Consider the following 27,609-nt stretch of genomic DNA (forward strand, 5'->3'; position numbering starts at 1 on the left):
GGACAGACTGGCACACTTGACTGGTCAGTACGGTCTGCACGTATTTGTGTAAGTGAGCGACGGAGACGGGATTGAAACGTTTGCATCCTTAGAAAATTGTCTCAGGGAGGACATCAGAGACCCCATTTTTGGCTTACTAAACTGAGTTCAAGAAGAATAACAAATGCAATCAAACCGGAGTCGGTCTTGAACGGGAAACAGAACATTGCACGACGTGGTTTACTTCCCAAGTCAGAGATAGGGTCGGAATTCGCTGCATTTCAGGAGCGCGACCAGACTCGACCAGCTGTGCATTTGAATAGCTGTGCGTAGCTTCTTGGGGTCAGCGTGGCTCGAGGAGCACGTGGGTGACTGATCCAGGCCGACCCTTGGGGTCGGCCCAAACACTGTTTTTCTTCGATGCAATCAGTTTAGCTACAATTCTTTGGGTGGAATCCCTTAGCATTTGGTCGGTGTCCGTGCGTTCCGGCGGCGGGAACTGCGGATCGGATCTCCCAATCATGGTCGGACTCAGGGTCGAGAGACTCAGGTTGGGAGTCATGGCACTGTCGGCATTGACGAGAAAATGAGGTCGCAGGGCAGCCAAAGAGGACGAGGTCAGCATGGTAGTAGTGGAATGGGAGTCGTTGGCCGTCGACGACAACATGAGAATGTGTTCTTTGGTCGCATAGCTTGGAAACTCGGAAGAAGATACCACGAAGGTCGCGTTACCAATCCGGGGGCGGCTACCCCCTTCAGTCTCGGATGTCAAGGAGCATGAGGATGAGGGAGATAACGACGAGGACGACGATGATGATGACGACGGCGAGGAGGAGGATAAGGAAGGGGACCCCACCGGAAAGTGTTGCTGATCCGACTCGTTGGGGGCGGACTGTCCCGGAAAGTGTTGCTGATCCGACTCGTTGGGGGCGGACTGTCAGGCCGAAGTTAACTCCATGGAATCTGGAGATAGCGCCCCACTGTCGTCTCCATTGCCCGTCGAATAATGGGATGAGGATGCGGGCGAAGCGATCACCCCTTGGGGTGAGAGGTGAGGGGATGAAAGCATGGGGTCGCCATTCGACACAGGTCCCTCGCAATCGTCGTCCATGAAGTCTTGTAAGGAGCTGGCTGAGAGTTGACAGGAATCCAGATCGTGAGTAGGTGAAGGCTCCTCTTTGATGAAGGAAGATGATGTGGAGGATAGGAGTAAAGCCTGAGTTTGAACCGACTGTGAGGCCGTGGAAGAAGAGGAAGGCGACGATGACGACACGCTCGTGACATTTCTCGGGAAGGCCTTTTCGTTGACAGTGAATAACGCCTCATTGAGACTTTGTACCGGGATGCCATAGGCTTTCATTTGACCCTCGTATTCCTGGAAGAGAAAACCAAGGTTGCGTGAGTGTGAATTGCCGGCATTAATAGATCTGCCGGTGAGCGATACCGAACAGGCGTCCAAATTCCAAAACACGGACGACGTGATCCAATCGAAATAGTTTGAATTTGTTTGAGCAAATGGGCATGGAGAGCACGAGAGAGGAGGGAAGGCAATCAAGATCTCGGTCGAGATTTCCAATTGTGCCCTCAAGACAAGATGGATTCTTTTCACATCTTACCTGAAGTTTCAGGACGAGCCTTTTATTCTGAATGTCCTGGATTCGGACTTTCTCCTCCAAAAGTTTCCTTTTTTGTTGATCCACTTTTAACTTTCGAATATAATCCACTGAAGCCTTCAATATTGAACCCTTGTTTTGTCGGACATCGCGAACAACATCATAATACCTGAGAAAAGATAGACTTTTAAATTGGATCCCATCAACTTTTTTCTCTTCTTGTTATGAAGTCACAAAAACTTGTATTGTGAGAAGTCTTTTTAATCTAATTTCGACCCCACGACGAGAACCACAGAATCGACATTCGTTGCATTTCTTATTTACATAAGACACAAGGATAGGCCACATAGAGCAATTTAAAACAACAACCGAATATAAAGAAGAAGAAAACACATCACTCTTTAACCAAAAAAAGCCATTGACCACCAAAGTTATGGACCTGGGTCGAATGCAACATTTAAATAGCGTAAAAGGCCATTCTCCGTGAAATTTCATGGCCAGAATACAGGCCTTTCTTTCAAGGTTCAAGAGAACCCAAAGTTCCACAAAGGTTGAAACTGACTAATGCTCAAGCCCGAGTGCCCCATTTTGAAATGAGTTGAAGCTGGGCCGACAAGAAAGGCTAATTTTAGTCATTGAGCCCGCGCCATTGACATAAAGTGCAAATGGTGATTATACTTACTGGTCCTGCTGCTTGGGTAAGAGGGTTCCCAGCTCCTTGATGCGATCATTGATATTAAATCGTCTTCGTCTTTCAACTGAAAGTAAAGGGCGCTTGTGTTAGATGGTCTTTCTAATTAACGACATACAGTGATAGAGAGATTATCATTCATTAACTATAAGTTCCTTAAGATGCCAACGCAGTGCCCAATGGTATTGTATAGGATACACTTTAAGTTCAATGAGTGTGACTGGACCCGAAAGTCCAATGTAAGTGGTTCAATTATTTGAGAGTTCAGCAAAGGTCAGAGAAGTATACGGCTCCCAAAGTAAATGCTTTTCGATGCTGGACCATGGTGATATATGAGAGTTTCTTGGGAGCAATTTCTTGCCATAAAAAGAGACCCAGCAAGTATACTATTACACCCTTCATTTTGTCGAGGGAAATCCAAATTGTGCCACGGTGGGACCCGCGGGCACCATTTCCCTTACGATTATGACCGTAACGCGAGACCACTTTGCTGCGCTCCATCTCCGTAGCTGCGATGCGCTATCTTAAGCGATAACGTTCCACGTACGTATCTACAGGGTACAGGCTACAGGCTACAGGGTTCATTCGACTCAACCGACCACTAGGTGACTTGATTCCTGCTTTAAATTCCTTTCAAATCGTGCTCAACATTAGCATAAAACTGGATTTTAAAAAGAGGGGGAACGAGATGTGCTTCTGTGGGTACCACAGCCCCACCACTCATTGTAGGTACGTACTCATGTTATGGTTGTCCTTTTTTTGTCGGTCCTTTTGCAAGGCACGGAGATCCTCCTCGGAAAGTGGTTCCTCTTTCACATTGATCCGTTCCAGAACGGTTCCATTCAAATTTGTTTTGTGTGGGGATTTGTTCAACTGACTGAAAAAGTCCAGCAAGGTGTTGGTATTCACCTGGAAAAAGAGAAGAACAAGAACTCAAAACCCTTGCTATCATTCGTCTTGCATGCTAATGCCTTTCGATCCCCAACTTCCATGGAGCATTGCTAGAACCAGTGGTACAACTACTAGTACTACTACTACTACTGTTGCTGCTTCTGCTACTTGGCGGGCCAGACCATGTCCATCCAAGGACAGATGGCGACCAAGCAAACCAACACTCGTCGAAGGAACAAGCCTGTTCCCAGTTCCCACTGTTTTGGTACCAGTCGTAGTGGTGTCTCCTTTTTATCTCCCCTAGCTCACGCTTTGGGGAAGGAGAATCCATTGTCGATGTGTTCCAACATGGGTTCTGAGAAGAGGGTGGTGTGTGACTGAGTGCGCCAGCCATCTGGCCTCAATGACACACTTGATTAGGAACTGGGTCCCTCTTTATGGTAGCACGTTGGTCTTACCTCATTGGCCGTCATGTTTATGCTGGAATCAATGACTTTGATATCCGGCACAGCCCCGTCGTCTAAGGAGGCATCGTTGCTGAGGAACTCATCCAGGAATTGATCGCCCGTGGCGGGCTGAAAGAGAATGAAGGCTCACTTTAGATTTCGATTGAAAACACTTTTCCACGAAGTTTTCAATCGGCATGAGAACGAGAGGCCAAAGATTTTCCAGTTTTTTGTTTGTTTCAATCGATGGTCGTCGAAGTCAGAGTTGGAGATTGATCTGAGATTGCTCAGCCAGACGAACGAGGCAAACAAATTTTGGGCAAAAACATGATATACCCCTCTCTGTAGAAGGTGGATTGGACCGGATCGTACCTGAAGGAGTAAATCTTCGTCGATGGAACTCCGTTCCGAGTAATCGGAATTAAGTTCCGATTCCAAAACATACATATCCTAAATTTAGCTCATCAAGCTCCACCACTACAAAGGTTTTGATATCACTGGCTCGACTGATACACTTCTCGGATTTTCTAATGACCAACGAAATTTGAACACACTTTCCCACGAACAATCCACACTCTAACACAAAGTTGCTCAAGAACGATAAGTTCTCTGATCTATCTGAGCGATCAATGTCTTCCAAATGAGGATTCACAATAATGAGACCAGACAGTTCTCCTCTCAACTGGTCCCTTATCTAAAAGATGGACTACAAGAAATTCACACTCTCTTGCGAGGGGAATGTGGAAATAAAATCCGAATTATGATTCCCTCGCTCTCCCATTCGTGCTGCTCTTCCACCTCGTCCTTCTCGCCTCTTAGGACTCGTAGTTCACTATGTATGAACGTATCTTGGACTCGATCCGAAGATGACGGCTTACTAACGTTTAACACTATTAGCTGTAGTTTCTGAACTACATCCACCTCTACGTAAGTCCAGCGCCCTTGTCGTCGCCGTTCTCGTCTGGGTGATGGTGCTGGTGGTGGGGATCATGATGTTGGTGGTAATAGCAGTGGCGTCGTCGCTCTCTGATGAGGCGAAAATTTGACACAAAATAACAGATTAGAGATAACCGACCGCGACATCTTCCTCTTGTCGGACACCGTCGGACACCCACCCACAAACCGGGTAGAACGCCTCTTTCTCGCATTGCGCAGGGGTACGAGCTCGACTCAAACTGGAAACTGGTCAGTCCGTAGTAGTACTAGCAGTGCGTGCGTATTGCAGTACTGGTAGAAAAAGAAGAAGAAGAAAAAGTAGCAGAAGAGTGAGAGTCCTCCACTGCGGAATTGAGTCTGGGAATCGCGTCTAACTGGTCTCCTGATCTAATGAGTTTTAAGGAGGGCACAAACCAGGGAATTGGCGACGCCATCCAACATCTTAAAAGGGGAGGAGCAGGAGGAAGAATGTCTGTCCTCCATGACGAAAATATTTGGGAATGAGCAACTTAGTCCAAACACATTTTCTATTCTTGACTCGACTGGGCGATCCCCAAGACGCTAGAAAGGGAGTCCGTGGGATCTTGAGTTTCCTTAGTTTCTCTACGCGCTCAGCTGAGCCTTCGTTTAATCTTTTGAATGACTCCATAGGGAACAGTAGGGATTTGGAATTGACCGTGAGCTTATCTATTTGTGGTTGGCGCATACGTCGTCGACACATTTCTCCAACACAATCACAACACTTGTGTGATCGAGTTATGAAAAATGACACTTACGGTACAACCATACCTCTAAACACACACACATACGTACACACTTAACTCCCCACCCCCCAATATGACCCACAAGTAACATACATCGTGCTGGCATGGCGGTTTTATTTCCCCTCATATTGCTTTTCCAAGGAAAAAATAATCTTGGCTGAGCTCCTCCGACGAAAGTGATTCTGTCCCACTTGACCAGTCATACTTTCTCATCCTCCTCATCACCCAATTTCACTCAATACATACATCCATACATACATACTAGCTACTCGTGTCTCTATTCCCATATGGGCTAAATATTGTTTGCCGGTTTGGAAAACTCGTTTCGAACCCGTAGATGTAATGAACTCTGCATGTGGACCAGAAACAGGGGGACAAGAAAGATCCATGCCAGTGGAAAATGGACTGTGGGGATGCCCGTGATCGCTGAGAAACCCTGACCACCAAGTCGTCTTTAGTCCGGCGAAAATAAAACATTCATATCCTTAAACGAAACCAGCTATAAACCATCTACTAGCTCAGGAAGGACAGAGAAAGATTCTAATGTTGTCTTTTCATAAGGCTGTAATCATTATGCAGAGCTCCTAAAGTTTTCTCTCGCCTTCTCAGTTGCCTTTCATGCAACCCCTATTCTTCATGGGCACGAATTGCGAACAAACGAGATCTGGCCTCCCTTGCTCTTTGTGGAGATTTCTCTTAAAAGCTAGTTGAACGAACGATGTACGTTTTCTCGGGATAAAGTGGGGAAACTGCAAACTGTACAATCCAGAATAGGCGGTGTTTGATGAAGTTTGCCTTGCAAGAGACCTCTGAATGCATGGATGAGAGAGTAATGATATCAGGTTTGTTATTCTTTCCCCCAAGAGGCTTTTTTGTCACCACAATGCAAGTCTAGCGATTGGCTCAATTGAGCATTTTGGATTCATAAAGATACATGGGTCATTTTCATTGCTACAATGTGGCTCTTCGTCCATGCATTGAAAGGTCCTTGGGTTGGTGTACAAATATGACATTGGGAAAGAGTGTGAGAGCAAGCAATGGTGATGACATCGAAAGCCCTTGTCTCACCACAATTGGGGGGAAAGCCATCATCATACACTCATTAAAAGGCCGATTCAACAGAAAATGATATCATGACAACAAGATTGCGATGGATGAAAGGCCAAGGTTTTTGCGATTGGTTTATTTTGGAGCTGTGAAAGGGTCCAAACTGGCCAATGATGCAGCCTCAGCATGACAAATGGTTAGATAGATGATTTATGGACCCGTCTCTTTGAACAAGTTGAGCTTGGACCAGAAAATAGAACACAATACATTTTGAAGATCTCTCTCGAATCGACCAGAATAAGTGCCAACAGTAGCTTCCAATGCAAATAAGCATGCCAGCGTTACGTTTGCCACACATGAATAAGGATGCTATTTGTTCTTTAAAGCAAATCCTGGCTCACATTGATCAAGTTATATGGGATTTTCGTACGACTTAATGCGATGTTGGGCTTCGTTTTTGCTTAGGAGAACAGAACGGATAGATGGACAGCCTTTGAGTAAAAGCTCATCGTGGATCCATCTGCTGCACACGTAAGTACACATACAAAGAAGGGTCTTTGAAGCTGTACTTTGAGACGCTCAGCCATGTCAATGACTGAACACATATATGCCCCTGCTAGTTGCACTGTGCAGCGTTTTCTACTCTGTACGCTTTTTTCCTTCTCTGTGGTTGTTAGCAATCGGCACGTAAGCCAGATGGATGGATCAGCCACCAGAGCAATTCAACTGTCCGTTCTCTCGAGGGGATTTACATTAATTGGGCATCATGATGAGCTCGGGATCTTACTCTGTCTGTTTTCTTCAAGAGACTTAGCTCGAGAATAGCAAAGCATGAGCAACTCGTGTCTTGTGTGATAATACAAAAACAAGGACAATTTCATGCGATGCCCCCTGCCCGCAGACAGCTGGCCTCCGTACTGGATTTTAACACTTGGGGAACGAGCACTACTTCTAATGCGACAACAAGACACCTGTGTCTTACCTGAATGAGTTGGTCGGGGCACACATCATGGTTCTTGCCCCTGAGACTTTTACTTTTGGTCATGGCTCACTGCAAGTTGGGGGGCACGCTCAAATGAGAACGGGGTATGCAGAAGCAATGCGAATACGAATCGAAAGAGGCTTGTCAACTCCCCTATAATTATATTTGAAAGCCAATATTAGTAAAGCTGTTCTTTTGGCGCAGTCTGCTATGAACCACGTGTGTGTGTGCGGCGCCTCTGGTTTGTGGAAATATGCACATTCAACGGCGAGGGTCGTGTGTGAGTGTACGTGTAGTATACACAAAAATAGATTGCTGAATGTCCTCAAGGTCACTGGATGTCAGATTGAGCCAGTCGCCATCTTGATATTTGTACTTCAGTTGACACGTAGACACACTTGAACGGTCAGGATGATCGCTTAGGGGTCTCTTGGATCGAAGTTGTTAAACCGGCTTTAATGGCGGGCATGAGCTTTATTCCTTTCTTGCACGATATTGAATTACGATGTTGACGCCGTTCTTGGTGTTGGTGGTGATGATCAGAATCACGTGAATATGTCTCTGACTCGTTTCTCGTCGTCGAGCATCAATGGGGCCAAGTGACAGAAAGTAGTAGAAGCCAGACGTTAGGATCTACAATAATTTGGAACAAACCGGTCCCGTCCTTTGGTCGGGTTCTCTCTCTTTCAGTCGTCTTTGCGTACCTTCACCGCAATCATGAAGGTGGGTTTCACTAAGGCGATAGTAGTACTAAGATGAAATGAAACTCCAAGGTCCGTAATTGGAAAGGCAATTACGGAGAGCTCCATGTTACTTAAAGGTCTTTTGGTAATGGGAATGCACACCCGTGAGGTTGGATGAGTTCCCTCATGGTTTGGATGAATGACAATAAGAAGAAGCCTACGAAGGCGGGCTCAATGCAAAATTGTGATCCTCTTCCACGCTACGTGCGGAACGGGAGGAACAAGGTGCTTTGAGGAAAAAACGTCAAGTTGGACGTCAAAAGTAGTGAAAAACTTTCTCCGATTATGACACTACTCGTACTGTGAATGGATCACGGCTCCAATTGTTCCCTCGCTTTTGACAAATGCCCATTGCTACCACAGTGTGAAACACTATGACTAAAGTGCAGAAGACAGGAAAACACAGGCAAAGAAGAGTTGGTCGACACTCTTGTCCTTCATGCACGGCCAGAGTCGTTGCTCACTCACTTCAATGACATTACTCGAACAATTGTTTTTTTCTGGGATGATGGCACAAGTGTGCTCAGAAAGTGAAGAGACAGAACCGGATCTTCAGCCACTTCGCTTCAAAATGACAATTAATTGTTCCATAGGCAATGACAGGCCATAAAAGGAACAATTGAATGAGCTAAGCAAAGTCACGCGTATGGTTGCTTTTTGAAAAGGTACGCTCTTCAGACTTTGGACCTATGGTAGGTAAGTGGTAAGTGATTCAAGATTTAGTCTTAGAACTCATCCGTGTGAACTTTTCGCAACATTCATGAGCAAACAAGCCTTTTTTGTTGCCCTGTTGTTTCTTTAAACTTCTGAGTAGCTGACCTGATAATTTAAAATTCAGAGTTTACGTTCTGGGTGAGCACATTGTCAGGGACATGCTGATAATGCACGAGTTACGACATACAATGGATGGATGGATGCGTTGGCTGAGGACACAGGGATCGGGGTAGGACAGCTCATTCTCGAGAAACGAGTCAGATTCGAAAACGACGAGCAATTAGGTCACCTTTGTCCAGACAAGCGCACCAACGGAAATGGCTGGAACTTTTAGAATTCTTATCTAGAAGTCTGAAGACACCAGAAATCTCTAAGATGAGTTTTGTCACTCAATGCGTTCTTTCTGTAGTCAAAATGATTTGGATGAGGTGCATATCACGAAAACGGCAACCAACAACCAGGGAAGAGTGTCATTGACCTGTGTATCAGAAATAGGATATTTGGTTGCCTTTCCATTGAATGACGATGATGATAAAGGTAGAAGTAATGTTGATAACGGTGATGGCTTAAAGATGTGAAACAGTAACGAAGAGATCAACGGTTATCGTAAATGCTTAAATGTTTTTGGGAGGATGCTTTAAAATAGAACACGGATCTTGATGAATGATGAAGATGGTTGTTATTGATGATGATGATGATGTTGACAATGATACTAGTAGTAGTAGTAGTCGTAGTAATAGAAGTGATAGTCTTGCAGAAAGAGAGTTTAAACTACACTCTTTCCCGATGACAGTCAAGTCAATACGAAAACAAAATGTCAACTGCGAATTGAAAGCACATTTAACAACACGAAAATAGTGATTTGATTTCAAATTTAACAAAGTTTTGCTGGCGAAGCAAACGGATGGCTCTGTTGCCAATGGTCTTGTACAACAACGACTACATCCAAAGACTGAAGGACATTCAAGACGAATACAAGCAGTGAAAGTCGTCCGTCGGTCCGTCCGTCGGTTGGTCGGTCGGTTGGTCGGTCGGTCGGTCGGTCGATCGTCGAGCTTTGCTGTTCCCTCTCGTTGTCGAGAAGCGAGAGGAGAAATAAGCGAGGAACACCAGAACTGAAAGAGAAAGAGTGGACCACCAGCGACGGGCCTTCCACGACATGCAGCCTCCTCTCAGTTTTCTCGGCCTTTTCTACACCAAGTGCAGGAACACCACCACTAGCAACGCCGCCAACACCAACACTACCTCCTACAATTCTGGCTCTTACTACTCGTTCGCCTCCGATATCCCTCTGTTCCTTTTTCTTTTCCTTTCTTCTTTCCTTCCTTCCTTCCGTTCGTCTTCTTTGGCCTCTCGATTCCCCCTCTTCTCTCTCGTCCCTCTTTCTTTCGTTCTTTCTTTCCCTCGCTCCCTTCCTCGGTCTTCAATTCGAGTCCTACAACTGAAAGTACGATCGAAACTCCAAAGGAGGCCTCGTTGGTCTTGCTCGGTCTGCCTGTTCTAGTACTTCCATCGACAACGACGATGTGGGCGACGTGGACGACTTGGGAGTACAGGTCTACGCATGTACACTTAGAAGATAAAAAAAGCGCGATTTCGGTGCGCAATGGCATCCCTCAGGGCACACTCGAAGAGCGCACGAGAGCTCACTCCATCTGCAAAGACCAACTAAGAATAGCCTTCATGCCGTCGACGGTCTTTGGCTCGCTCTTCACACCAAGAAAATTGAAGCTGGTCCTTTCCTCCTATCCTTAAAATAGAGAGGGAGAGGAAGGGAGGGAAGGAGGGTCTGAGGGAGAGAACGAGAGAGAACACCCCTGAAGGCCCAGCCTCTAGCCGTCGTCTATTCGTCCGTCCTTCTCTCCGTCCCCGTTCTGTCGTCCGTCCCCGTTCTGTCGTCCATCCATCCATCTATCCATCCATCCCAACCCACCATTGAACGTGCAACTGTACTACAAACGCACACACCGTCAACGAAGCGTGGTGGTGAGTTGTGGAGGTTGTTGTGTTCCCTCGAAACATCCTTCGCATTCAATGGACCCGTCCCGCTCGTAGTAGTGGCAGTAGTACTTCAGTCTTTTCGCTACCTTGTCAGAAGAAAAAGGGGGAGGAAAACTCAAAGCCGTTGTTGGACTGAATGGACCATGGAATAGGGACCACATCCAGAGGTCCGCTTGGTTCAAGAGTGTGCAATATTCTGCGTCGTACTGTACCAACACCAGCAGAGCCAACGGAGTGAACACGTACTACATACACTACGCTCCATATACTGGCATGGGTCGATCCGAGGATGATATCATCTCAGATTGTATGGTCTTGGGCGGGACCATCGACACTGGAATCAAAAGGAATCATCTTCCTCTCTTGGACTAGACCTTCTTGTTCGCACCCAAAGCCACACTGTACATAGATGAGATGACCAGATGGTTTTTTTCTTCTCTTTCTCGCACAGTATCCAACGTTTTGGGTTGGGGCTGGGGGTTCGTGAACTGGTTGTTCATGTTTATAATGTACAGTATTTTATTAGTACACAGTACCCAGATCGGATCCTGCTATGAGCTCTTATCATTTTGGAACACCTCTGCCATACGTCGACATCAAAGAGAACCAAATTGACCACAATCGTCCGTATGTTGCTCAACAATGCCCACCTAATTGGAGCTAACTCATAAAAGAAACTCTGGCATTGGATCTTACTACAGTACCAATGTACTTAAATTTGCAGGGTGGAAAAAAAATATTGCCCACTTGGTGCCATCTGAAAATGTTTCTCCCCGCTCAAAGATTTGTTTTATCATATTGAAACTAAAGTTTTCAAAAAAAAACCTGGAGCCGTGTCATCATTAACGGTCCAGCTTAAGCCTAAGGAAGATTTGCTAAACTCTCCGATGTTTTGGTTGCTAAAAGATAGCTATGGTTCGACGATGGCCACTGAAAACCTCCCCCACCCCCTCAGCCACTTGTCGGCCTTTAGCATGCCCATAGCCTTGGCTGTGACCTCTAGACTGCGCTTATTAAACACTCTCAGGCATGATATTTTCTCTGGCTTTTCTTCAGGCAGCCAAATTAATAGAGGATTGTCAATCAATCTCATTTAGGCTGAAATTGGATTGGAAATTAAATAAAACTGAAAAAGATTCCTCTTTATCATGAAGCAAATTTTTAGAAGGCACCAAAGGTGGTCCTTAATTTCTTTCCACCCTGTGCGTATATCAAATCGAGTACTCGTATTGACAGGCAGGGTCTTGCTGGCCGGCAGCGTTGACATGATGTTTGTGTTTTGTCATGCTAAAATGGTTCGCATACGCCAAGGCATTGAGGCTGCCATCAATTCCGTGGGGTAGTGAATAGACGAAAGTCCCTCCTCATCCTTCATTCAGGCCATGAACATCGAGCGGTTGATTATGTATGAACGAACAAATGGATAAAGGATACCGACCCCACCAAGTGGAAAAAAATGGACAAGTCTGCCTATTGATCATAACTAAGAATACATGCACGGTGAACGTACCATTATAGCCTGTGGTATCTGCGCTTGTCGTATATGGGATGGGCGAAATTGTCCTTTTATTAGTGACTAACTCCGAAACGAAAGGAGGCGCTTTCTCGGGCTTTTGAAGACATGAAATGAGCCTCAAACGCAAGCATGCACATCGTACAAACATTGCTCATTGGCTGACTCGCCTCGTTGGCGAAGGAATGACTCGATCCCAGTTATCCAAGTCAACACAAATGAGTCTTTTTTGCTCGTTAGATCTTTGTTGAATGTAGAGGAGTTCATGTACCGCTTATTGTCGTCTGTTGTCTCGTGAGAGAATGTGAGAGCTGGCTGGGGCTATGGCATTGTGTGCGGGTGTGCGTATTTCCAGCGAGCAACAGACAAACTGGACTCTAGATAAGGACGCAAATATGTACACTCATTTGCCGAAGATCAACAAGCAAATGCTCTCCCAATCTTCCAATGGTTCTTCTTGATCAAATGTCTTCAGTTTCCATGTCAAGCCAGCATTTTGCATGGAGCCCCAACTCTCTTTTTGTATTCTTGGTAGAAATATCCTCATTCCACACGATGTTGATGATGATTACGACCGTTTCCAGTGTTACCTCGTCTCATTCAATATCGTCAGGAAACATTGCTCTTTCGGAGCAAATTTTCACTGGCCTTAACCCTCCAGATTGTTATGTAACTCATTGCCGTCTTTGCCGCCCCGATCATAGCCAACGGGCCAGAGGGAAATGCTGTTTAGTGGCAAGGCTCACTTTAGAACAAGCTGAATCCTAAACTCATTAATGCCGGGAAATTCTTCCTCAAGTTTTCAGCAGGATCCAAACCAAAGCCTCAGGCTGAACAAGGTTGGGCGCTGCTTGGGCCAGGTTGGCGATGAAAAAAAGACCAAATGGACTAACCTTCGTGGTAATAGCCGGTAACTAAGTTCGGACCAGGCTAGTGGCGATTCCAAGAACCAGTGTTGAATCAAGATACCCATTTGAAAACTTTGAACTGCTGTACCGTACATCCGCGATTCCAAGAACCAGTGTTGAATCAAGATACCCATTTGAAAACTTTGAAAGCTTGAGGACGTTACAACCCACCACAAAAATGCATATATTGATTGTATAGAAGTACATGTACGTTTTCAATCTATGGTTGGTCAAGATTACAAAAGAAAAAAGAAGTTTCATTATATAGCTTCACGTCCTCCTCAACAAGAGCATTGATCCACGTGGAGTTCAAATCATGGTGCTAAGTATTGATTGGTTGCCACGGCTTCTTTACCTTCGGGATATTTCATTAGTGCTCGTTGCAAACTTTTGGCACTATTTCTATCTCCCTTTTTCCTTTCTTCCTTTCTTTCGTCAGGATTCCCTCGTGGACGGCTACTTCTACTTCTCGTGCATTGGTGTATGCGAGTGTACATAGTATGTGTTCCACCTTGTTCTAGTGTCTTTTTCTGGTTGTGCAAAGGCCTCATTGGGCACTACATACAGTACCGGGGACTCGACGCTTCTACTCTGAACTACATTTTCGTTGTTTCCTCTTTCCTTTCCGCTTTGAGCTCTTCTTCTTCCTCCTTGTCTTCGTCCGACGAAGAAGCGGATAAACTCCATTGATCCATTGATAATAATGGAGTTGGGCCACGCCGTGCACGCACACACACACACACACACACACACACACAGGCACGCACGCGCCCGTGCAAAGGCACAAACCCCCCTCACAAGACTCCTTTTTTGGCTCTATCTTGGCGGCGAAGAACGTAAATGGCCTTGATGTTGTTTATCAGCCAACCTTTGAATGTGCGTAATTCGTCATCGAGGAAGGCAGGCATGGCTCCCTTGTTGTCGTTGTTGTTGTTGATGTGCCGTTCTCTTTCACTCTTTCGCTCTTTGGCTCAACAGAAAGTGTCCCAATGAAGACGAAGAGTGCATGAGGGAATGTGAACCACCATGTCTAGATGGATGGATGGACGGATGGATGGGTGGGTGTATGGGTGCGGGTGTGCATGATGAAGCAATGAAATGGGTGTTGCGAGGATGAGCTGACACAGGGGCACTAGACATACTACATACACACTTGGTACTTGGTACAGTTTGCCTCTACTATTGTACGTCTATACATACACAGAAGTGCACCCTTCTTCTCCGTCTCAGCGTCGCCACTCTACTATCCACCATCACTTCTCTCTCAGCTTCAATGGTCGGAGGAGTGGGACATGGTAAAGATGGTGGTGGTTCCCACTTTTCACGATTTGCGGTTGGGCTGGTCTACTATTGTTGTTATGCAGTCACCTATTCTGAAGCTCAATCTGCCGCTAAAATCCTCGAGGACAGGAGGAAAACCCACTTAGGATCGAGGACTACTCCAAATCGTCGGTAGAAAACGAACAGCAGAAAAGGAAGATTGAGGAGGAGGAGGACAACGACGACGACGACGACGATGACGACAACGACGACGGGGATGGGAACGTCGAGGACGAGGACCATTATGCTTGGATACTATTGTATATCCACGCCACAACAATACTCAGCCTTTGTAAAGGACGGACGGCCAGCCAGAAAGTGCATGGGCATGATTAGGACATGGGCGGAATTGACATTACAATGAGAGATTGGAAAGAAAATTAGAGGATACCATAATATATTTGGAATATATTTACTCTTGATAGACTGGTTCATTCCCTAGCATACATATATGCACGTACAATACCAATACCATCCTGCAGATGAGTGCAAGAAGGAACAAGAGGGAGAATAAGAACAAGATGAAAAAGACCATTGCTTTGTCGAACCGATTATTGGGAAGAACCCCACCAAATCGGTTCCACTCCGCATTAAGCTCCGAACCAATCTCGAGTAATCAGACCGTGGCATTTTAATCCAATTCCCAGTGAGCGCATTCGAATTGGTGTATGAATCAACGATGGCACTGCTTGAAAACCAGAGCATCTGTCGGCCATCCGTCTTTTACATACACAGTTGCACACCCTATGTACAGTATGGCCTTTTCTGAAGAGTGACCTTTGGTAAACGCCAAAGTCAACATCTTACAAGCTCAATGCAGCTAGGATTTTCGCTCTTCATCAGAGCTCTCAATCAGGCACTGTTCCTTCAAACATTTTTGATTTGTTCTCTTTACTGACCTAACAATCTGTGATTTGAATGGGAGGGCCTGAGGGCTCTAGCGTGCAAGAAACCACTCACAAACCAAGCGACAAATAGCCCTGATAATAAAGTTAACTTAGAAGTGTAAATTGGAGAACATTTATTATGTGATAAAGCAACATTGTTCATCAAACTCAATGAATGGCTACGTGCTAAAAGAAGAACAAATACAAGTGTCGAGAGACAGCTCTTGGGTTGCTTTATTGAACTGAACGTTGAGCACGCTCTATCCCATTCACCCCTGGATGTGATCGGTCTGTACAAAGAAAATTCAAGGCTCTATACATACTAATTCAAGTTGCTTCACAAACGAATAAATGCTACCCTATGTAACCAAAATTGTACGTAGCAAGTTTAGAACTCTAGACGCTGCCGCTTGCCTCAACTGAATCAGAAGAATGAAGTTTTCTAAGGCTCTCGGATTACAGACCTTTACGTTTGGATCCTGACGTTTGGATATGTGGAAACGTAATCCACTTGACCTGAATGGTGCCCAATTCTAGTACATTAACCCGACTAAGCGTTCACAAACAAACAAATAAACAAACAACGCGCATACATTAGGATGACAATGAAGAGAAATTCGTAATGGACGGAGAAAATGGTGCTTGGCTACATCTCAACCACAATCTGGGCCGTTCAACCCGAGTCCTGTTTAACAGACTTGCTTGAAGACTATCTCTGCCAAAGGAAAACCATTTGTCTTGTTCGGCTATGCATTTGAAGCCAGTTCTATTTGTGCCGGTGAGTTGGGGAGCGAAGGATTTGTTCGTAATACGTTGGGAACGAAAGAGAGTTACGTGGATGGATCGAGAGTAGTACGTAGATGGAAATGCCTCTCCGACCAAAGAGACCTACTTGCCTCGACTCCTGCGAGGGAGAGTCCAATGCATCATGGACACATCATCCTACTGATTTGTTAACAAACTCAATACCACACATTCTGATATTAGAGAATAAGCCATGAGGGTATAGTGATAAAAAAGGCAGAATGAATTTCAAAGATAGAGCCCCGAATCAGTTGTTTCATTCTTATATTCAGTTGAGATAATCATCCCTACTTTGGAAATTACATAGCAATGGTTCCAAGTGCTATAAATAGGGTCCTAATTCTCCGTAAGAAGCGCCACTGGGAAGGTCTGAGTTTGACTGATTTATAGCAAAATTGAAGCCATGCTACGTACATGACAAAGGAGCAATTGACAGTGTCAAATGGAAACTATGTGTGAAACGATACCAATCAAAAACTATATAAAAATGACGGCAAATTTCATTTTTTTAAATTTCACGTTTGGCCTTAAAGCTCAATCCTTGATTCCTGACACTAGGGAAGCCAGCCAAATTTGTCAGGAATCAAGGATTGAGCTATCAGGCCAAATGAAAAAACAAAAATGTCAATGGTGAATGAAATTTGGCATCATTGTGGTAACATTTTTGTTTATTCTCTTTTCACACATAGTTTTCACATAACGTTCTTGCTTGCTAGTCATGTGAAATTGAATCAATTTTTGCATTTAAGTCCTCCAGAGCCCTTTCCAATGGCGCCCCAAACGGAAAATTTGGACCCTATTCCCAGCCCTCAAGGGAATATAAACTTAATGGATTCGAAACCCAAAGTGTCCTAAAATGGTTGTAAGGGTATAAATGACCAACAAGGAGGCACTCTGCGACCAGCATGGGAAATATTTGCTAGATGTACCCTCGCACACCCTGTGAGTAGAGGTATTCATTGATGAAGATTTTGGATTGATGACCATTCCCTGAAAGAAGAGGCGGTAACCAACCAAGCGACTTGTACGTACTGCTACTTCGTATCCCGGCTTCCACTTCTTCAGATGATGGAAGTTGAAACCAAAAAGAAAATTGCCGTACGCTTCTGAGGGTTTGGAAACCTAGACTACAGTTTAGAAGAACAGAGCCAAATCGGAATTTTCTTGGAATAGGAGGAGGGGTGGGTGGTTGGATGGGGGGAATTAGCGAGTCTGGCCAGAATCCCTCAAAATAAGGCTTAAAAATAAGCATTTTGACTCGATTCCTCACATGGCCGTTTTATAAACTACATGAAGGGAGTTGGAATGAGGGGGACAACCATCAAGACTAGTGGTGGGCCCTCAAGTGTTTGGTCTGGATTCTGTTTCAGTTCAGCTTTTTCTAGCACTTTGGGACCCACTCGTCGATTTCCAAGTGACTTGTTTTCTATGGCTCGATCTTGTTTCTCCCCTTTTCATTCCTTTCAAGACACTCGCCTTGCATGCCTATGGGCCAACACTGCCACTACCATCACTACCACCGTCATACCCGTCACCACCGTCACTCCTTACGTCGTTGGACGTCGGACTCACAATGGAACCAACTGGAATAGGGGTGCCGTGGTGGCAGTGGTGGCAGTAGTGGTAGTGGTGGTAGTGATAGTGATGGTGAAGGACCAAGTGAGTTCCATACTGGAAATACTATACACAACTGGAGTCGGTCATTGGTTCCAAACGACCGAGTCCTGGCGTTAGATCCCTTTGCCCGATTCAAAGTGGAACGAAAAAGAAAAGGGGGAAACCGACGAGTTAAGGACGTGAAAGAAGCAAGACGAAGGAGAAGAGAAGGAAGAGGAGAAGGAACAAGAGAAGGAGAGGAAGACGACGGAGAAGAAGGAGAAAGAGGATAACCGTGTCCTCCAAGACTAAAATGTTCCAACCACGAATGCGCACACGCAGGAGTGAGCAGGAGTGTGCGTTGTAGGCCTCGTGGGCTATTCACTTCAATTCGTTATAAACAAACGTGGAACACAGAGAAAACCATGCAGTTACAGGCGATAGAAGGAATACAGAGTTTAGAGGTCGACGCAAGGGCTTGAAATCTATTACCAGACCTTCGGTTCAATCCACGATCAAGTACTCAAAAGTACCACGTAGATAGGCAATGTAGTTTATTCTATATACATTGTAGTGAGTATGTGCTGACTTTTCAGGACCGTATGAAGGGGCAGAAAGCCCAACCAGTTCGCCCGTCTGCGAGCGACTGCAACTTGGTAAGAGATACGATCTGTCTCCGGGTGTTCCTACCATCAAGAGACCGCAAGAGGGGCGCCAAAAATGTGTGTCTGACGTCAGAGTGACGTCATTGGGGAGGAACTTCTGCTTCTTCTCCCTCCACTTCTTTCAAAGCATTCATACAAGGCCCCCCAGAAGGGAGGCCATGACAACTCCTCCGTTCTCACTCCCCTTATTATGCCGTACGGAGTAGAATGAGTTGGAGTAAAGGATCATCAGCCGTTGGAACTACTAATAGATGCCAATTGCATAAATTTCCCACTAAGGCTGATCATTTGGATGAGACGCCAACACTCTGTCTGTCCGCGACTCGATCTCGTGCCAGACCCCAAGAAAATATTGGTGAAGAAAAGGGCTGGTCGCGGTAGAAGTAGTAATAGAAGAAGTAAGCGTCTTTGAAAAGCAATGACCCATCCAACTACGACGCCATTTATTGCCCTTTGATGGCATCCATTTGATATCAACTCTTTTCAAGCCCATCATTGTATGGAGTTGGGCGGCTTAATAGTGATATTATGGCATTATGGATTACCGGTGGTGGATACAGAATAGATCCAAGTCGGCCCATGCTGTGACCATCCATACCCAGGCATGCACCACTGACGTAAATACACATAAGCACATACACAAATATGTACGAGTATAATGTACGAGTATAAACTAAAGTATTATTAATCTTTGAGCGCTGAGTATATATCGGGGTGATTTATCTTTGGGACGCAATGAGTGCATAAATGATCTGCTTACCTCGGGTTGTGTGGAGTCGGAGTATTGAGACGACGATGGCTCCTGGCCAAGTTGGTTATTGATGGAAGAATCTGATCCATCACAGGGTCTTGCTGGGGCGCTCGAGGGTCCATATAAAGGCCGACTTAGACAAGTCTCCATGCAATCAACTGACTGATCGGGGGCGGAAAAGGCGTGATGGTTGACATTGGGCGGTCGTAAAAGGTTGGCATTCGCTTTGGGTGAATACGCCAAGTACTCACGTACCTGGCGTTTTTGGGACTCCTGCATATGATATTTGGTCGGGTTTTGAAGCCTGGTCTGGACCTGGGTACATAAAAAACGATTGTAGGTACAATTGTCAATTTCAATTCAGTGGACTAAAAATAAGAGCCAATAAAATTGAGCAAAAAAGACTTAAATGGACAGACAACACCTTGTTGAGCAATGAGAATGGGTGCTTATTTATGGTTAAGTTTTCACTTGACTCATTCATAACCGTTTAGTTGCCAGTCAAGTCTAAGGGCGCCTTTACACTAGAATGGAAGACTGAGATCTAATCAGGTTCGAGGATTGAAGTAGGGCTAGTGCTGGGGCAAGTTTTTGCTATACGAGTCTTTTTGTTCGACTTGAGTACAGTGAAAGACTGGAAACCTCTTCTGGACTCGAGTCTTTTGCCGAACTCGCCTTAGTACTAGTGCCACTTCCATTCTCAAACCGGATTCAATCTTGGTTTTCCCTCGCAGTGTAAAACCGTCCTAATTTCCTTGACTCGAGTCAAACAACTTTGACGTTCAGAACTACTTCACATGAGCGGCTGAATCAGAGCCAACCTTATTTACCTTGAACACATTGGGTGGTACCTGACCAACCACTTCATCAGTCCCATGATCGCTCTTGGAGCCATGAGGACCAATTGAGTGGGAACCTGGAATGGCCCTTGACAAGCCATTCTCTTCCCCGTCTTGATTCTGTCTGTGAGAAGCTTGTCCCCGCGGTCTGCTGTCAGAAGTCTTCTCTTGACATGATTGGCTGCTGAGCTCTCGACCTGGCTGTTGCAGACATAGTTCGCGATCAAGCATTTGACGAGCTTGTGTTCGTGAAGTCAAGGTCAGCTCTTTAAATGATGGCGGCCTTAAAGAAATAAATGGACGTGAAACTTCGGTTCAAAAGGCTCTCTCAAGCACTTCTTATGGCTCGGGAAATGGGGCAATGCACAAACGAACCTTTGGTCCAATAAAGCTCGAACCCGCACGCTTTCAACCACATTAGGATGTTTCACAATCTTATCCCCATGGTGGTTGGATATTGAACGGTACGGCTTGGCGGTTGGAACGGTTGGAAACCCATCAGACGGGGGCTCAGGGGTCTCTTGGGAAAGGCTGGACCAATGCGGGGTGAATAGTAGGTCTTGGGCGGCGAATGAGTCCGTGTCCTCGAACTCGGACGCTTTTCTGTTGACATTTGAACCAAACTGAAAACTTTTGCTCTTGATATCTTTCAGACACGAAGGGTCGGTTTCCAAAATGCGCTCTAGCTCAGGATCGAGATCCAAATTGTAACTGTCACTCTTGCGGCTGGACTCTTGGGAGGTCTGACCCACACTCAAAGGATTGGATGAGTGGTCATAACCTTCGGTGGCAGAATCCATGGCAAAGAGTACATTGGAATCCATAAAATTCGAGCCCTCTTCCAATTGCCTTGGCCCGTAGAATGATGATCCGAGGTGTTGCGAGTCATATGGGTGGGAGTGATGGTCGAGTTGAGGCTTTGATAGGTTGAAGTAGCAGCCGTGATTCCTGTCAAAGGATGGCGTGGGCAAGTTATTGCGAATGTCCTCCAAGTCCAAAGTGGTGATCGATTCAGCCATTGCTGTGTGTAGCTGTTCATTGGGGCTGAGCACCCACAGCAACAACACCACCACTGATTCCCAATGGTAGATAGATAGATAGATCCACTGCCCAGTTTCTAATCCTTTCGAAGCAATGGCAACACGCACGTTATTTCTTCGCGGAGCATCCGCATGGAAAGCAAAGAGCTTGTCAGATTTTGGGCCCAAGTTCAAGAGCAAATAACGTGGGAAAGAAAGAAAGAAAGAAAGAAAGAGAGAAGGCAGGAACGAACGTAGGCATCGTGCTCATCATTGTTGAGTCGTAAAGTTATGTCGTATGTGCCAGGCTTGTTCCCTGTCGCCTTCATAGTTTCGTACTAAGGTTTGAAGGTATGCTTTCCGGGCCCACGCGGTATTCAAGACCCAAAACTCTAGCATGAGTGCGTGCGTAGGAAAACGACATAACATTTGCAATCAAGACTCAACTTTGTTTGAGAGGGCTAATAATTCCAAAGTTTTTGACACCCATCCATTTTGACGAGTAGCCAAGATCTAAAAGAATGGAGAGCCAATTAAAATGTCTCAAATGAGCCTGTCCTAGACACTTGGTTAGTACTTGTGGTCCAATCCATTACGTGGAACAGCCAAGCGAATCAGGCCAGCGAATCCCTCAGAGTTATCTGCGAAGAACGCAATGATCCACGTCCTTTCGGCTTTATTCATTCTGCCAAATCATTGGGATAGAAGTTCCTCATATAAATCCGAGATTTTTCTCTGGTACAGATAGATATGAGTTGGAAAAGTTTGTAGCACTTCAACCCCAGAGGTGAGCGAGTTCGTGGGATCTTTGCGGTAATTCGATCTAGTGTAACTGCCGGACTGATGGCTGAAGCCTGAAGGCTGGGTTTTACTTCTTTTGAATTGAGTGCGTTATAATTTGTTCCCAACTCGCCAAGAACAAGATTGGCGAGAAACTTTGAAAGCAATGCTGTTGAAACTTTGCGGGGTTCGATCGATAACCAATTGTTCTTGGGGAGTTGGCGTTATTACGATAACTACGTACTACTAGGACGGACTACTGTCTAAGGGCCAGACGTGGACTTGGTCCGAAAGAGATCAAGGGCTGGAAGTTGTTGGTTTGGAAACCCAAACATCGAAAGTTGTGGTCGAAGGAGGGGATTAAACCCAACTTTCCTAACCATGACGATCATTTGAGTCTGTTTAGCGATACAATGACGACCACGGCAGTCTTGATTTTCATCGTACACCTCGATGTACATAGAGCTGTACTTGTTCGTCTGTACAGATTGTCAGCGTTGATTTCTTTTTGTTCTATGGAGTGCTTCCTCACTCTCTGACTGTTTTTCCCCCTTATTCATCCTCGTCTTTTGAGGTCTTGGTGATGCTCTCCACGGCCTCGGCCTCGTCTGGGAAGTGCGAAGTGCGAACACAACGACTGGATGGAGCATCTTCCTTCTTCTGCTCACTGTACATATGAATCACCCACCTCAAACTTGGCATCCGAGCCCAAAATTTCAGCTGATACAATTTCCAGTCGGTATTGCTTGAACAAAGTCGTTCCCAAAGGAGTTAAAATAGGAGGCGAGCAACAAGGGAATTAGATCAAGGAACAAACAACAAAGCTCGGTCGAGGATCTAGGAAGGAAGTCGGGAAGAAAATCAGCAAATATGGGAGACGAATGCGAAATGTGTCAAAATTGGTGAGTAGCTTCCAAACATTACTTCTTCAATTAGTCTACCACTTCACCTTTTTTTCTAATTTTTGGCTTCTCCCTCTCCCTTCTCCTTCTTTCTAGCAAACGGGATATCCCGGTAGTCAATTATCAGATGCATATGCTCCACTGCTCTCGGAATGTGACCCTTTGTCCGGATTGTGATGAGCCGGTACCCAAGAGTTCCATGACGGAGCACTACGACGAGTTCCACCAAGAGATCGAATGCGACAAATGTCAGGAGCATGTCAACAAGAGCACCCTTAAAGCTCATAAGGTGAGGTCGACTCATTAAAAATGAGCCTCGAGTTCTCGAGTGTTGAGATTGTGGTGGCGTTGAGATCCTTTTCTATCAATAACAAGCAAGAAAGGGGAGCTCAAATTAGGCTTGGAGCTTTACCAAAAATCGGAAATGTACGGTTTTCCTTCCATCAGGAACTATTCTGTTACAATCAGATAGCGGCAGAAAGAGCAAGAAGAAAACCCTTTGAAGTGATCAAATCAAAATTCAAGTAATGAACCAATATAAGTCATCAGGTCCCTTTGAAAGGCTATGATCAGACGAGTCGCTTCTTTTAGCTAACCTTTGATGACAAGGTTGCTTAGAAAGCAGATTTTCTGATGGTTGAGGGCTGGTTGTGCCTGAATACTGAATAGTGAAGAGATAGTCGTCGTACCGGTGGTGGTGGTGGTGCTAGTAGTGGCCGTCGGTGGGCTTCGGTGGTCGGTTAAGGCTGAAGAGCTGCCGAAAGCCGAAAATCCAAGAGGATTCCTCCACTTGGCGGTGTAATTTTCTTTACAAGCACACCCCAAGCCAGTCGCCCGAACCACCAAGAAGAGCAGCAGTGCTTCCAGCTTGTCCTCGAAATGTCAGATTCGATCTTCGATTTTCTTGCACAAAAGACCCTCTTGTTCGTTGTTACACCTCTACATAGAAACGAGGCTCTCACGAAACGAGGGGAGTCTAGATACTAGGCTAGCAATATGCAAAATTACTCACGCTACGGAATAATAAGAGGATAAGAAAAGAGAGGAAGTAAAGAGAGCTGCGACCTTTGATTGTTTGGTTGGTGCTTCTTCATTCGACGGCAACAACAACAACAACGACGACCGACAGAATGGATCCGACCAACGTTTTGCACCTCAATGCCAATCACACGGGTAGAATTTGCAAAAGTAGCCTTAAATGTAATCTCGGAAGGTCTTTGTATCAACTGCTTCATAAAGCCTGATGGCATATAGCATGAACATATCAAGTGACTACGCACCATTTCAGGAATCCTTATGCTCGGAAAGACCCATTGAATGTCGGTTTTGTCATTTGGATATGCCCTCGAAGAAACTAAGTGAACACGAGGACTATTGCGGAAGTCGGACGGAGAAATGTCCTCAATGCTCAGATTACGTCAAGCTCAAGGATTGGGACGAACATGAAAAAATGACCCTCTATCATGGTATTGATAATGATTTGAAGCATTGTTTTATTGAGCAAGTCTCCATCGACCCTTTCAATTCGTTTTCCCTTTCTTCCTCTGCTGTAGAGGAAATGTTATGACTATAATGATCATGATGATCTTTTCTAGAGCTGGCCCAGAAGCCGTGTTCGCAAGTATTTGGTTATGAACCTCTGGCCAATGATCCCACATGGAGGCCGAAAGTTCCTTTCACTTCCTCTCGGTATCTGAATTCGTCCAATTCCTTTAATGCCATTGAGTCGAGGATCTTTCCAAGTACCCATTTCTCTGCTGCTATTGCTACCACTACCTCCTCCACACCCACTTACAATTCTCGAGAGCCGTCCAAGCATAAGACAGCGTCCTCATCCAACGCATGGAAAGGATCCTCGTCGGATGGAAGATTTGCTGCTCTCAAGAGAACCGAATCCGTTGGCAGTCCAACTATAACTCAAGAAAACAAGGCTGTCTTTTCGGAACTTGATGGGGACGACATGCCATTGTTGGAACCAATTCGCAGATACGAGCAGGACAACCACGACAACTACAACGACACCACCTCTCAACATCGATCGAGATATTCCCAACTCGATCCTGAGGACCGATCGAAATCCTCCAACAGCGTAGTGGACCAAATCTTGAAGAGACGAATGGGACCCAAGAAGAGCAAGGAAAATGGGCCAAGTGAAAACTCTTGGTTCATTGGCGATTCCTCGCCGCAGTCATTGACGGATAACTCTGAGGATGATGGTGACACCCTGATCCCTTGCGAGTTTTGCGACACGCCCATCGCGCTGATCAAGCTGACTAAACATCAGGTCAGGGCTGCTCAAAAACCTAGGCCATATCAGTCAAATTTGAAAAAAAAATCACTTTCAAATGGAATGTTCCCTTCTTTTTCAGTCAGAGTGTACTCGCAACATGGACTCGTTATATTTCAATGCTCACTTACCGTTGGCCGTGGATAGTTCAAAGAATTGGCCCAAAGTCGTCACCGATGCACTCTATGACAAAGTCCAAGACGACTCCGTCGAGAATGAATCAGGTGGGACGCAAGGAACCAGACGAAATTCCTTCTCGACCAACTGGAGCTCACCAGCTCGGCTCAGCGATTCCGTCACTTCCAACACCAACCAGGTCTTGAGGACAGCCGTGGTGAATGAACCTGACCACATGGTCCCTCCACCTATTCCCCCCAAAGCTAGAATGTCAAGATCCAGATCCGTCACTGGAGCCAAACCCAAGGGAACAACGGGTAGTAGTATAGTGAGCAAATATCTGGGCCATAGCTCTGGGACACAAAGAAAGCCGTCTTCCACAATGGTAACTGGGCCTTTGACTACAATGAAACCATTAATTGACTTTGGAACCAATCATGAGCCCGAGAACCTGTCATTCACTACATCAGAACACGTGAGCAATCAACCTGAGACAAATCATCATCATCATCGATCCTCCGCGGTCTCCTCCAGTCGAAAGAAGTCCATCAAAAGTCAAAGGGACAAGAGCTCCACCACCGACCATCATCAGAGCAACGGTGCCATACCCAAACATTCGCTCGTTCCACCTCCATCACGTCCTCCAAGGTCAACAACATCCACTTCTTTCCCCTCATCACAAAGTCAACCGAGTTTATTTCACTGTTCGTTGGGTTCTCCCCCGGGTTCCCAAGCCACGCGAATGCGAAGTTCTGGCTCGACCTTGAGTCAACACGACGCCGACTGTTTGGGTGGATTCCCCACCACCCAATCCATGCATGCATTGGAGGGTCTTGAAGGCCACGGAGCGGGGAATTCGAGAGCGGACACGGATGAGAGGGAAAAATTACGCGAAATGCTGGCATCGCTGAGAAAGGATCCATTTGATGAGGATTTGGAGAACAACGACGGAAGTTTCTTTCCTTGCGAATTTTGTGGAGACCCTTACCCGTCGGAATTTATTATGCGCCATCAAGTAAGCGGAAGTTTGAAAGCTAAATGCCTTAAAAAGCTTTTTTCTAGACCCTTTCAAGCGTTGGATGCATTGGATTTTATGTTTCATATGCCTTGACATAGTGTTCTGAACCCGTTTTTCCACAAAAGAAACCATTTTGAAGAGGAGTATCCTTACTTTTACTACGTTTTCGTTTCAGCTCTCTTGCGACCTAAATCCACGACCTGTCAGCTCTGGGGACGGTTTCGATTATTCCAAAATCCGCAAACGGGTCAAACAAAACATGGAACTAGCCAAAAATATCCCCGAGATCAAATGAATCATGAGGAATATGAAATATCCAAAAACATTGTCGTATTTGGGGGAACGGACGAACCGATCTCCCCACCATTCATAGGAATCATAGGGATACCTCATTGAGTTTCCCCGTGAGTCACGGTCCACACACAAAAAATAACCAGGGTGTTGCTCTCATTAGAGAACAACACCAATTTCTACAGCCTTGTAATGAAATAAAAGCCTTGTGATCCGACGAACTGAAAACGCTCGGCGTCTTAGGAAACTGTCTAACCGTGAGAACTGACAAAGCCATAACAAAAGGGGACGAGGGCCACTTTCCCTGCGAGAAAAATCCCTCTGAGTGTGATCCATTGACGACTTCGAATCCAAAAGAGAGACAAACACGAATAAAACCAACGAGATATTATAACGTCGACTGGTCGAAAACAAAGTGGCATAAGTCCAATTCAGAAGACTCAGCCAATCATACATTGGCCAGAACCTAAAGATAGAACCCATAGAGAGATCAGCCGTGTGACCATTAACAAAACTTGGCACCGAACAAGGAAAGAATACAGGCAGACGTGAGATAAAAAGGTCAGATCTTCCAAATTCGATTAGTAAATGACCTTCGGGCCAATCGGTCCCAGCCGAAAGCAAGGGCCTTTGCATTGTACTTCTTTATTGGAGGCAGAATACATACTACATATATTTTTGAAGAAATATCGTTGACGACCCATCAAACTCAAAACGCTGAATTCGCTGCTTATACACCCTGACACAGAAATTTGTTCCGGTGACATTTTTAAATAAAATTTACAAGCACAATAGATCGACAAAGAATACCTATTATCAAGACACGGAGACGCCTCTCTTCTCAATGTTATTGGTTGTTCTTCTTGGTATGTTCCCTAACACGTTTTATAGTTTTTCTGCTTGCTCGAGCTTTCTCTGAAGGTGCTCATTTGCAGTCGAAGCCCGGGCGTTGAAAAAATATTACATCAATTTTAACCGTACACCATCGAAAATATTTTGTTTGGGGGAGCTCCCAGATCAATTCCCCTTTCCTCTCAAATAATAACAAACGTCATCCAGCCATTAAAAGTCAGTCAATGTCACTCGTCGTGGAGCGGGTTAAAAT

General features: G+C 45.4%; 2 protein-coding genes across 2 annotated transcripts; one reads left to right on the forward strand and one right to left on the reverse strand.

Moving 5' to 3' along the window:
- Positions 1 to 870: 870 nt before the first annotated feature.
- On the reverse strand, positions 871 to 21,267 carry LOC131887319 (microphthalmia-associated transcription factor-like). Its single transcript, XM_059235898.1, has 8 exons — positions 20,466 to 21,267; positions 20,082 to 20,373; positions 19,261 to 19,566; positions 3,633 to 3,749; positions 3,021 to 3,192; positions 2,275 to 2,350; positions 1,596 to 1,761; positions 871 to 1,354 (listed from the first exon to the last, which is right to left on the reverse strand). The coding sequence occupies exons 1-8, from the start codon at positions 21,107 to 21,109 to the stop codon at positions 917 to 919; spliced, it is 2,211 nt and encodes a 736-aa protein (XP_059091881.1). The 5' UTR covers positions 21,110 to 21,267; the 3' UTR covers positions 871 to 916.
- A 550-nt stretch (positions 21,268 to 21,817) lies between these two features.
- On the forward strand, positions 21,818 to 26,721 carry LOC131887318 (TRAF-type zinc finger domain-containing protein 1-like). The gene is made up of 6 exons (XM_059235897.1): positions 21,818 to 22,791; positions 22,888 to 23,080; positions 24,080 to 24,257; positions 24,387 to 25,075; positions 25,161 to 26,210; positions 26,389 to 26,721. Exons 1-6 carry the CDS (start codon positions 22,760 to 22,762, stop codon positions 26,506 to 26,508), a joined length of 2,262 nt encoding a protein of 753 aa, XP_059091880.1. The 5' UTR covers positions 21,818 to 22,759; the 3' UTR covers positions 26,509 to 26,721.
- The last annotated feature ends 888 nt before the right edge of the window (positions 26,722 to 27,609 follow it).

Source organism: Tigriopus californicus, chromosome 9 (genome assembly GCF_007210705.1).
Source record: "Tigriopus californicus strain San Diego chromosome 9, Tcal_SD_v2.1, whole genome shotgun sequence".
Lineage (NCBI taxonomy): Eukaryota > Metazoa > Arthropoda > Copepoda > Harpacticoida > Harpacticidae > Tigriopus > Tigriopus californicus.